Genomic DNA, 11,737 nt, shown 5'->3' on the forward strand with positions numbered 1-11,737 from the left:
CTACGGCCGGCTAATCCCTCAAGCCGATTTTATATAACGCAAAGGCCACATTGACAGCAGGAGATGCTGGAGATTGCACCGAGAGAAATACTAATGTTATTTATGGAAAATGAATTTGGGGATTACTGAAAACTTAAGATGTTATGCACCATACGAAGGTCAGGTTTATGAATATAATTGATTATTTTAATCATTTATAATAATTAATATATAATATATAATATTAATTAATAATATATTATGCAGATCGTTTTCTTTAGTGCTAACAAAAGCTCCGCTTAGCGCAAATTTTCACTTGTCTTTTGCATAATTTAGACAAGCTGAATGGGCTATCATCTAGCTATGTATGCTACGACTAGGTGTAGAGATGGGGCTGCTATGGAGCTATAGAGTGACTGCCTGGGGCATCAACACGGGCGGCGCCGTAAAATCAATTTACAGCCACGCACTGCGTTATCACAAAGAGCGAGCGGGATGGGTTGGTTGGGTTGGAACGGGATGGCACCAGAGTGCGTAGCGCCACCTGTCGACGGTCGTTAGCGTCATCGTAAATAATTTGAATCCTCCGATTTTTTAGCCATTTTGCTCGCCTCTCAAGCATGTGTTTTCCCAAAGGGGGCGGGGGGGAAATAGTTGTGGTGTGCAGTTTCTTAAGGCTATTGCAAAACCTATGCAAATTTATGACTGTCAGCGGATCACGGACGCCGTCTACGTTTCCTCGTTGGCCTGGCTCTGGGGGAAGTGATAACGAAATGACCATAATGGACATTAGGGGCTGTTGCCGTTTTGCCTTTTGTTGTTGGCGGGCACACGATGTATCCCCATATCCATACCCCACTGTGCCACGAAATGCATTTGCTGCTTTTCTATTTTCCAGCGTGGCCGAAACAAAACAAGGCACAAAAATAATTGTAAATCGCTAGATTTATGACCGAAAACATGGCCACGAATTATGACGCCGGCCACAGGTGGAAATCGCATGCTGATTTCAACTTGATTTGCTTGCCATATAATTGCAAATTGTATTTGTTTAAACACGTACACATGTTGGCCGTTGGCTGGATTTTTTTGTTTTCTCCACTTGTGAGCCCCAAGAAATCGGCGTCCAACCGAAGCGAGTGTTGCATGTTGCAAGTTGCTAGTGTGGTTCGTAGATCTTTTGTTGCCCCACGCCCACACAGCCAGCAACAATCCAGCAAAATGCTCCGAGACAACTTTGAACGATTGCTTGACGTGTTTTCTTTTGGCCAAGAGCATTCGAGGCGCATCTGCAAGTGTCCGTTGTTAACAAATTATTTTTTATTAATTGCGAGGCTGTCGGCATTGTAATGAAATAATCAACTAAAGTATATAATTTTAGACATTCGGTTATAAGCGCTGTCCTTATAAAGTGATTAAGGAAAATAGCCCAGGGTGTTTGTATGAATACAATTCAAATGCAAATAAATTATTTTTTGTCTGATTAGTTGCTTATGACATCCACAAGATAGTTAATATCTTGGTAATGTAATCTTTATCGTCTCGTGTATGTCTGTAAATGAAGCCTTGACCCCTAGCTGTTATTAAGATTGAAAATAATATTGGACTTTCTACCAATCTCGGGGGAATCTAAATCGCATAAGATATCCCATTACGAATTATTCGCTCGACTACCACACTTTAGCGCCGCATGGCATTCGCTCTTGAAAGCGATCATAACTCGTGTTGGCCAAAAAGAGTCTTCAAATTATGATTGGATTCAGCTTCCGCATAACCGAACTGCAGCTGCGACCCCAAATGGAGGAGTCCCCAGGTCCATCCGATCGAGAATAGCATCCAATTTCGCCCCGGGGGCAGTTGCCACGTGCGTGCTCCATTTCTTCTGCTTTCGGCCAAAAGGTGCCAATGTGGCAAATGTTTTGTGCTTAACATTTTTATGGCTGCCATAAGTTGGCCGGAGTGTGGTAAATGCTGCTGCTGCCACCACGGCCACTACTGCCACTGGCCAGAAGCCACTGACCGCAGGCCAAACCTATGGCAATTCGAACCGGATCGTGTCTTGACACTTGAGGTATCGGTTTCATTAGCGAAATGTTTCCGTAAGAATGCCAAAAGGTCGCAATTGATGCCATTTACAAGGCGATTGCCATGGCCATATAGGCCCACGTACGTACATATATGGTGCCATCTTGGTGGAGCTGGGTGGGGGCAGTTTCGGATCGTTTCGGTTATTACTCGTGTATTGGGTTTCCCCCAAAAAGCTTCCTTCTTATCCTCGGCAGGCATCGCTGGCGATTTGTTAACCCGCCGCGACTCAATAAATTTATCAAATTGAAAAATGCGCAATCGAAATCAAATCAAAGCGAACAGCGAACGGGCTCCAAAGGAGTGTGTTGATTTTTATGGAATTGTGGGGGAAACAATTCGGCAAATCGCTTTGCAATCAGCAGCAACGGATTTAGCCCAGCCCAGTACCACCAGCCCGTTAACCCTGCTGCTAAGCTACACTTGCAGAAAAATTGGTGACTAATTAGAGGAATTTTGTTGGTGAAAGTTGTCGGATTTTTGGAAACTTTGAACCTCATTTCCTTAGGCAGTTGATGCAGGAAACCACTTTCAATTAGTTTTCAGAAATTCTAGCTGTTTTTTTCTAGGTGCAGCGGTATCGTACACAAACGACTTGTGACAAAATGACGAAATTTATGTTACTTTTTTGCATCGGCAAAGTGCAAACCGTTGCCGCTTTTCCGCGGGGCGGGCAGGTGGGCAGTCTGTCAGCAACAAATGCAAAGCGCCAAAAACTGCGACACTTTGTATAAATTGTGTTGAAAACAGCAGCAGCAGCAGCAGCAACAGCAGGAGCAGCTCAGCTCCGAGTCAACTTGGTCGTCTGTCCAAGGCATTTGGGGACTGAACTAAGCTGAACTGAACTGGGATCCAACTGGCGATCGGCGCTGGCCAGTGCCACACCCCCTCGGGCAAATGCAACAAATTATTGTCATCAATTTTTAGATGCAAAGCTTGAGGAGTGACATTTATTGAAGTTTGGCCGGAGTCCGGCGGTCGAGAGCAGGAGCCGCTGGCCAGGCTCAGTTTGGTGGCTCTGGTCCAGGACGTGATTGCTCCACATTGCAGGCGGCTGGTAATGTTGATGATGATTATAGGCACGGTTCGGCATGGTTGCTCCAGTCTACACTGCCGATAATTATGAGTGCCACGAACTTAATCATAAACTTATGCATGAAATTAAAAGTTTGGAAAGCTGTATTTCTGTTGGAACACCTAAGTGTTACAAAGAGGATTTTATCTATTAATCCATCATTCATTGATTAGTTGCTATAATTGTTTCCAGTGCATCCCGACTTGGCCTGTTCCTGACCAGTTAGGAGTGACACGTTCACTGCTGATTGCTAGGAAACGATGGCAACAAGTGGCCATCGGCTGGCCATCCACTTAAATGAGTTTCGGCTGGAAGTTTTCTGGGCGCTTTTGTTTCGCCTCAACTGGCATTTTTTTTTCTTTTTTGCCAGATTTTGGTTTTCGGTTTCTGGCGGCGGATGGCGGCGATGCCGCTTCATTAGCAGCTCCCTAGCCTCCAAAAAGTAAAAGCCAAAAAGTTATGACCATATTTGTGCTAAATTATGAGGCCCTTTCATAAATCAGGCACTCGGGCAGCTAGGCGACCTAGCGAAAAATGCCAAGATTATGGTTGTGGCAATGTTTAGTGTGGCACCATTAGCTTCAGCTGCGGAAAAACTGGCCCAAATGGTCAGCGGTCGGTGGAAATTTACATTGTGCTCGGGTACGTGGACAATTGCAAGTGCTCGACTTACTTTAAACTGTGCCATTTATCATATGCGAAAATATTTTGTCAGTCCGCTTTTGGCCTTTTGCCATTTTCACCATTTCCATTTGGCCATCTTTCGCTTTTCAATGAGTCCAGACCAGCGCAGGCCTGGTCTGAATCTCTGCTGTACTGCTGGTTATGTCGGGACCCGTCCCCCAAAAAGGCTACCGTTTTGGTTGAGTCTGTCTTTGTTTTTGGCTGTTGCTTATGAGGGAGTTGGGGGATTTTCCGGGTGAGCTACAGTTACAGTTGGCTCGTGCATGTCTCGTGGCCAGCAACAATAACTGTACAACTGAACAACTAGCTGGACAACAAAAGGCCCCAAAGAGTCGGATGTACGATCACTTGCATTACGGTTCCAGTTGTGAATTTCTACAGCACATACCCGAATATGAGTTACTTTCCTGGGGCAGTGTCTCTGCCTCAATCCGAATGGAACGGGGCCGTGATCTCGGCCAGAGCGGACTAGGAAGTTTTCGGTTTTTGGGGGCTCAGAAACAATTACCAGGTTGCCGGTGTCAGGAGTAAGGACACTTGGGGCGATCTGTGCCGCGGAGTGGGTCGACTCACAATGCAAATGAGTTATCGCTTTTACGATGCCAACTAATCATAAAAACTTTTCCCTTGGCTCTTTGATGTATTCAACTGAAGTTGTTAAAATATTAACGATTGCAAGAAACTTTTAGTTTCTCTGCACTATTAGTTATTATATACAGAATAATACGAAAATCACAATAAAACTTCTTGTAGTAAATACATACACTTACAAGTAGTCGGCATGTTTTGCAAGTGAAGTTAAGTGAAGTTTCTGCATTGCAAAAGATTACTATATAAGAATGCGCTGGGGCCACTTATGAACTTTGGGTCTCCGACTCTGCTCGCTAAATTGACATCGCATACGCAACCCAGGCCAGCCAATTAAAGACTCCACGTGACCTCCAAACAAAAATAAAAAACTTAACATCAAAAAAATGAGAAACCAACCCTGCCATGTTGAGCTTTCCACGCTGCCACTCTTTTTGTGCGAGATACGCGGAATGTGCAGCTAATTGACCAGCCCCAGACGATGATGCACTTCATCAAAAAAAAAAAAAGGAATACCAAAAAAGCAAAAGCTGCAACCAGAAATGACAAAAGCCAAAAAAAGGCCGAGTGAGTGAGTGAGTGAGACTTACTCAAGTGGCGGGGCATTACGTCAACGTCAACTCCATTTGGCGGACAACAGCAGGGGACAGAGTCTACGACTGGGAATCGGAGTATTGGAGCTGCGAGGTGGAGCAGTTGGAGGATGAGGAGGCTGAGGACGATCCGAGGGGACTCAACCAGATGGGGCTGAGTGCGGGTCAAGTGCTGACGCATCAGCCAAATACAGTGAAGTGCACCAAAACATATAACTGCTTGAAAAATATAATGAGCCGAGTGGATGCTGTTGTTGGCAGCATCATTAAGAGCGATCATCTGTCAAGGCGGATCGCATATGAATGAGATTTGTGCCTCGATTTAGCCTCGCTATTGTTCGCTATTCAATGGAATTAATTCTTTATGGATTTGTAAAAATTTCAATAATTGAAAAATTAATAGGGCTTAAGTTAAAACTATTATACTCTTAAAGTGTAATATGATATGCATTTTAGTATGGACTCAAAACATTCTTCGCTCTTCATCTTATATCCACTTCACATAAATCCTTACTTTATAGTTTAAGGCTAAATCTGGTGGCTACCAACTGTTTTCCTAGTACTCATCACCCGCCACTGAAATAACTATACTTAATAGCAGATATCAAATACCAATAAATGAACGCAGATGGGAACTTAACACCCAATTGAGTCGTCTTTAAAAAACCAAATGACTATGTGGGCGGTTTTAGTTTTTTTATTTATTGAAGCCTGTGCGAAAACGTCTTCATCGCAGGAGGAAATGCTAGGAAATGGAGGCGTGCTACTAGTGGTATCGTTAGTCGGTTTAGTGGCCTTTTAAAGGCTTTTTGTAACATTTTCATGGCATAACCAATATTACGTGCCAAAAAGCTGTAGGCATTATTGTTTTTTATTTGTCGGCGATCAACGAGAATGGTACATTGAAATACCTAACACAGTTCAGTTAATTGGAACGCATAAATTAGGCCACATATGTATATTATCCAATTACTTAATTACACTATTAAATAAATCAAAAGTTGGTTGCGACACCTCTTCTCCCGTGGGTGCCGTTGATGGCAGTTGAAAGGACAACATATAAGTTGGAAGTGGAAAACCATTTCCACATTCAACATGGGTCAGTTGCACATACTGTTAGTCGCCTTGGTTCTCCTTTGTCCTGGCGGGGATAGCTCCTATCATAGTTTACTTCATCAACTGAGGCGTGAACTTAACATTGAATATGTTCTGCTTTTGGGCAACTTCGATCCGACTTGGTTGGATATCTTGTGGCAACTTCCTATTCCCGTGCTTCAAATTAAAGAGCACTCTAGGGATGCCTATAATTTGCTTGAAAATCCGTCACATAATGTCCTTACAATAGCTTTTGTTAACGATTCACCGGAAGACATACTGGAAATTTTATACCGCAATCTACGTATGCTAAACACACAACCAGTGCTGTTGGTTATAAGGAAATCGACAATTCGAGTAAATTCGTTGTTGGAATGGTGTTGGCACCATCAGCTACTTAATGTCGTGGCTATTGCTCAAGATTTTATGGTAAGTTGTAAATCATTTCTTAAATAATAACCTCTTAATTAATATTTTCTCTTTTCGTGGTAATTTCCAAACTTTCTGACAATGTGGTTATATTGAATGACGTCGTGTCATCTGTTATTTGTTGTTCATTTTTGTCAGTATCAACTACAAGGTAGTCGTCTTCATCAGCTAATGCATTACATAGAAGTATGCATTCCTCTTTAGTTTGAAAACGATTCGGGTTTCCGCCACAACCACCGTATATGAATTCTACGCATATATTATTTTCCAAGTCGTAGGCAAACATTTCAAAAATTCCCTTGCAAGGGCCAGGATTTGCGATGAACGAACATCTCTCTTAAAGTAAAGTTTTACTATGTATGACTCCTTGAACTATAAACATAACTTACCATGTCTGACTGCCACAGAAGTCCCGAGTCCTATTAAAAAAATCAAAATGTGGTGAAGCAAATTCATGTCTGTGAAATAATTTATTGTTTGTTTTTGATGTGTTGAAAACATACAAATGTCATTATGAAATATTAATCACACGCCCTGTGGGATTTGTCTAATATTTTCAGGAATCTATGATTGTCTACAGCTACACTCCTTTCCCCGTCTTGCAGTTCATCGAGAGGCGTTTGGACAATAGCACCGAATTATTCGAAAAGCGATTGGAAAATCTTCATGGCTATGAGGTACCGATTGCCTTGGGTGGATCTTCACCCCGACTGATTGTCTATCGTGATTCGGAGGGAAAACTGATTTTCTCAGGACCTGTTGGTAATTTCATGAAGAGCTTTGAACAGCGTTATAATTGCAGATTGGTTCAACCACATCCTTTCGATGAGTCTGCCATTTCTCCGGCTCGTGATTTAATTGCTGCCGTGCGAAATGGTAGTGTCCAAATTGCTTTGGGCGCTATTTATCCCCAGCACCCATATACTGGATTTTCTTATCCCATCGAACTGATGAGCTGGTGCCTGATGATGCCAGTACCAGAGGAGGTACCTCACAGTCAACTCTACAGCATGGTATTTAGTCCTATGGCATTTGGGGTCACAATTGTTGCCATGGTGTTGATTTCATTCACTTTATCCATGGCTCTGCGTCTTCACGGATATAGAGTCAGTTTTAGTGAGTACTTTCTTCATGACAGCTGTCTGAGAGGAGTCCTGTCTCAATCCTTCTACGAGGTCCTTCGAGCACCAGCCTTGATAAAGGCCATGTATCTGGTGATCTGTTTGCTGGGACTGCTGATCACCTCATGGTACAACTCGTACTTCTCCACTTTTGTGACCAGTGCCCCCAGATTTCCGCAGCTCACCAGCTATGAGAGCATTAGGCATTCTAAATTAAAGATAGTGATTTGGAAGCCGGAGTACGAAATGCTTTTGTTCTTTTCGGAAAACATGGAGAAGTACTCTTCGATCTTTCAGCTGGAAGAGGACTACAAAGAGTTCTTGCATTTGCGTGACTCTTTCGACACCAGATACGGCTACATGATGCCAATGGAAAAGTGGTCACTGATGAAGGAGCAACAGAGAGTATTCAGTTCGCCATTGTTCAGCCTGCAGGATGACCTCTGCGTCTTTCACACTATTCCCATAGTTTTTCCCATGGTAAAAAATTCAATATTTAAGGAACCCTTTGATCGCCTTATTTTGGATGTGACTGCGACGGGACTTCTGAGTCGCTGGAGAGACATGAGCTTTACGGAAATGATCAAAGCAGGACAATTGGGACTCGAGGATCGAGGTCATCCAAAGGAATTTCGGGCCATGAAAGTGGAGGACTTGATACAGATTTGGCGCTTTGTGGGATGGATGCTTGGCTTGGCCACAATAGCGTTTCTTCTTGAGTTAATTTGTTTTTGGCGACATAAGATGTGGCAGAACATAAAAAATATATTTTGTTGCGTGAAAACCAAAATATTTAAATTAAGGAAATAACAAATTTGTCTCTTAAACTTATATGGTTAGTAAAATAAAATCATTATCTTTAGGTTGTTACAGAATTTTCTTTAGTAGGAACTTGTTATTGTTTTAACGATTAAACATACCCTGAGTGTAGTGTTAATTTTCCAACCAAACCTGTCTGATTGAGGTGATTTCTGCTGTTTTTGTGTTATCCCCTGGGAAATGTTTTCTGGTTTTCTTTTTTCGCCCGCGACTTGTTAACGTGTGCTGCTAATTGGAATTAACCATTAGCCACGTCGTCGGCGGATTCATTAGCAACCCTTTAAATGTGCAGCGGCATCAATCAGTGTCATGCAGTTGTCCCTCGACCGTCGTGATGGATTGCCCAAAGTGGATCCTGGGCGGCCTTTGCCTGATTAGCCTGGTCAGTGGCGCAACGGTAATTGAATTACTGGGTACGATGAAACTGGAATCGGAATTTGAGTACGTGCTGCTCATGAAGAATAGGAACTTTAGTTTGCCGGATCAAGTTTGGAACGGCACTTCGTTGACGAAGGACATTATGGATGAAGTGCAAGTGCCGGTCCTTCAATTCAATGAGAATGTGAGCTACTTTTTGCACAACAGCATCAATAGACGACTAGTTACCCTAGGTTTTATGAGTGATGCAAATCTGGACGAACACAGAGGTCTGCTCACAGCTCTGGTCGCGAATCTTAGGCACATGACCACGTCTGGAGTGATTTTTCTAATCCAATCGGAGGCATCAACTGATTTTTTATACGAACTGTTTAGGAATTGCTGGCGTAAAAAACTATTGAATGTGATCGTTGTTTTCCAGGACTTTGAGGTGGGTGTGAAGAAGCTGAGAAGTTATGAGTATAATATTCTTTATTTTTGGATAACAGACTACCTCGACCTTCTACAGCTACTCACATTTTCCCATACTACAAATAGAAGAGCGCATCTATGAGCCCAGTTTGCAAACTCTACCTATCTTTCCCGATCGACTTAGAAATTTGCATGGCTACGAGATGCCCGTGATTCTTGGAGGAACCGCACCGCGTATGATTGCCTACCGCAACAAGAAGGGTAATGTGGTCTATGATGGGACCGTGGGTCACTTTATGACGGCCTTTCAACAAAAGTACAACGTAAAGTTTGTGCAGCCTTTGCAAGCGAAAAATCCTTTGGACTTTGCTCCATCGATGCAAACGGTTGGTGCAGTGCGAAATGAGACCGTAGAGATATCCATATCCCTGACTTTTCCGACGATTCCCCCTTTTGGATTTAGCTATCCGTACGAGCAAATGAACTGGTGCGTCATGCTGCCGGTGGAGGCCGATGTGCCACCATTTGAGTACTACACTAGGGTCTTTGAGCTAGCTGCTTTTCTGCTAACTCTGGGTACCCTGGTAATGATATCCTGTCTCCTGGCCAGCACATTGCGTCTCCATGGCTATGCAACTAACATCAGTGAGTTCCTTCTCCACGACAGCTGCTTGCGAGGAGTACTGGGACAATCCTTCGTGGAAGTTTTCCGAGCGCCCACTCTTGTACGGGGTATTTATCTGGAGATTTGTGTGCTGGGCATCCTGATCACCGCCTGGTACAACTCCTATTTCTCCAGCTATGTGACCAGTGCACCAAAGCAGCCGCCTTTACGATCGTATGATGATATTTTGGCCTCCAAACTGAAAGTGGTGGCGTGGAAGCCCGAGTATGCAGAGCTTGTTGGTCGTCTCCTGGAGTTTCGGAAGTACGAGACCATGTTCCTGGTGGAACCCGACTTCAATCGATATTTGGCACTTCGTGACACGTTGGACACGAGATATGGTTACATGATAACCACGAATAGATGGGTTTTGATCAACGAACAGCAAAAGGTCTTCTCCCGACCACTTTTCCAAAAACGCGACGATTTTTGCTTTTTCAACAATATACCCTTCGGATTTCCCTTGCATGAGAACTCCGTTTTTATGGAGCCGGTACAAAAGTTGATCATGGAATTGGCCGAAACAGGACTTTACTTTCACTGGATAACCACCGGTTTCTCGGAACTAATAGATGCGGGTGAGATGCACTTTGTGGACTTGAGTCCTCATCGTGAATTCAGGGCCATGCAGATCCAGGATCTACAGTATGTGTGGTATGGATATGCTTTTATGGTAGTATTATCCTCGCTAGTTTGGCTGCTGGAAAACTTGTCGCACACGTTAAAAACTAAAACCATTTTCCCAACACATTTTATGCAACGGAACCAAAAATAAAAAGAGTTTCGTGGCAAAGCGTACGGCTTGTTTAAAACCCATAATATGCGTAAAATTATCGTTTAAGACACTAAACACATAAATCGATTTACGTTAGTTGTAAAGGCCTGCTACCTAAACGAAGGGAGCTCGTAGTTGTAACGACTACGGCTCGTGTAGTTTCACAGCTCCAGCTGCTTTATGGTTATTTGTCTAGCCATCAAATATGACTTTCCTTTCGTTTCGCATACCCCACTCCGGGTATCGAATGTTCCCGATTTCCATTGTGCAAATATTTGCACTGCAGCTCGCCGGCTCAGAGTTCAACATCAAAAGCAATTAAGACGCGTGCTTGCCGCAGTGGCAGCTGAACACTGAACACTGAACACCGAATACCCAGTGTGTTTGAGCTCCCCCAAAGGTGCGCTGATGTTAGCCACCTGTGCGACGGCCACTGGCGCCTCTTGAAATTCCCTAATCGACATGTTTCGATCTCAAACGACGTGGCCGGCAGTGGAGGCATCACCATCAGCGGTACACGCGACGTAAAAATGGTTAACTATCATTTAGGCTTAAAGTGATCAAGATCTAGGGCACTATACGCTAATGACACCTTTCAGTTTTGAGAGGGAGGATATGCCAAATTTGGTAAGCCCAATTATTTTATTAACTATTTTATAGCTAGTTAATAATTTCAAAAATCGCTCGAAAAAATGATCGATATTCCGATGAATGCACTGAAGAATTCGCTCTTTAATTGATGATCTGCTACCGCATTTGTTTAGAGAATCCAATAGTTATGGAAATCTTTTTTTTTTGCAGTGCACAAGTCGTGTTTCACCGATCGTGAAGTGAAAAATTTTCTCTAATCTACGCTGATGGCACGCATTTGTAGCCCCCCGCCAAACGATGCCGGCAGTCTGGGGCCGGGTACTTTGATTTTGACTGACAAGTGCCGCCTGCCTGCTGATGCGCATGCTGCTGCACTGATGCTGCTGTTGCAGTTGCCGCTGCTGCTGCAGTTGTTGCGATTCGTTGTTGACATGCGCAGCTGCATGCGCT

General features: G+C 43.5%; 3 protein-coding genes across 3 annotated transcripts; 2 read left to right on the top strand and 1 right to left on the bottom strand.

The window, feature by feature from the left end:
• Positions 1-5,947: 5,947 nt before the first annotated feature.
• On the bottom strand, positions 5,948-7,029 carry LOC6729233 (kunitz-type serine protease inhibitor nigrescinin-4). Its single transcript, XM_016174873.3, has 2 exons — positions 6,918-7,029; positions 5,948-6,864 (listed from the first exon to the last, which is right to left on the bottom strand). Exons 1-2 carry the CDS (start codon positions 7,027-7,029, stop codon positions 6,563-6,565), a joined length of 414 nt encoding a protein of 137 aa, XP_016035884.1. The 3' UTR covers positions 5,948-6,562.
• Positions 7,030-7,094: 65 nt separating this feature from the next.
• Positions 7,095-8,534, top strand: LOC27208529. The gene is made up of 2 exons (XM_016184097.2): positions 7,095-8,368; positions 8,513-8,534. Exons 1-2 carry the CDS (start codon positions 7,095-7,097, stop codon positions 8,532-8,534), a joined length of 1,296 nt encoding a protein of 431 aa, XP_016035885.1.
• A 46-nt stretch (positions 8,535-8,580) lies between these two features.
• On the top strand, positions 8,581-11,317 carry LOC6729232. The gene is made up of 2 exons (XM_002104517.4): positions 8,581-9,276; positions 9,335-11,317. The coding sequence occupies exons 1-2, from the start codon at positions 8,803-8,805 to the stop codon at positions 10,694-10,696; spliced, it is 1,836 nt and encodes a 611-aa protein (XP_002104553.2). The 5' UTR covers positions 8,581-8,802; the 3' UTR covers positions 10,697-11,317.
• Positions 11,318-11,737: the final 420 nt, after the last annotated feature.

This window comes from Drosophila simulans, chromosome 3R (assembly GCF_016746395.2).
Source record: "Drosophila simulans strain w501 chromosome 3R, Prin_Dsim_3.1, whole genome shotgun sequence".
NCBI classification, from domain to species: Eukaryota; Metazoa; Arthropoda; class Insecta; order Diptera; family Drosophilidae; genus Drosophila; species Drosophila simulans.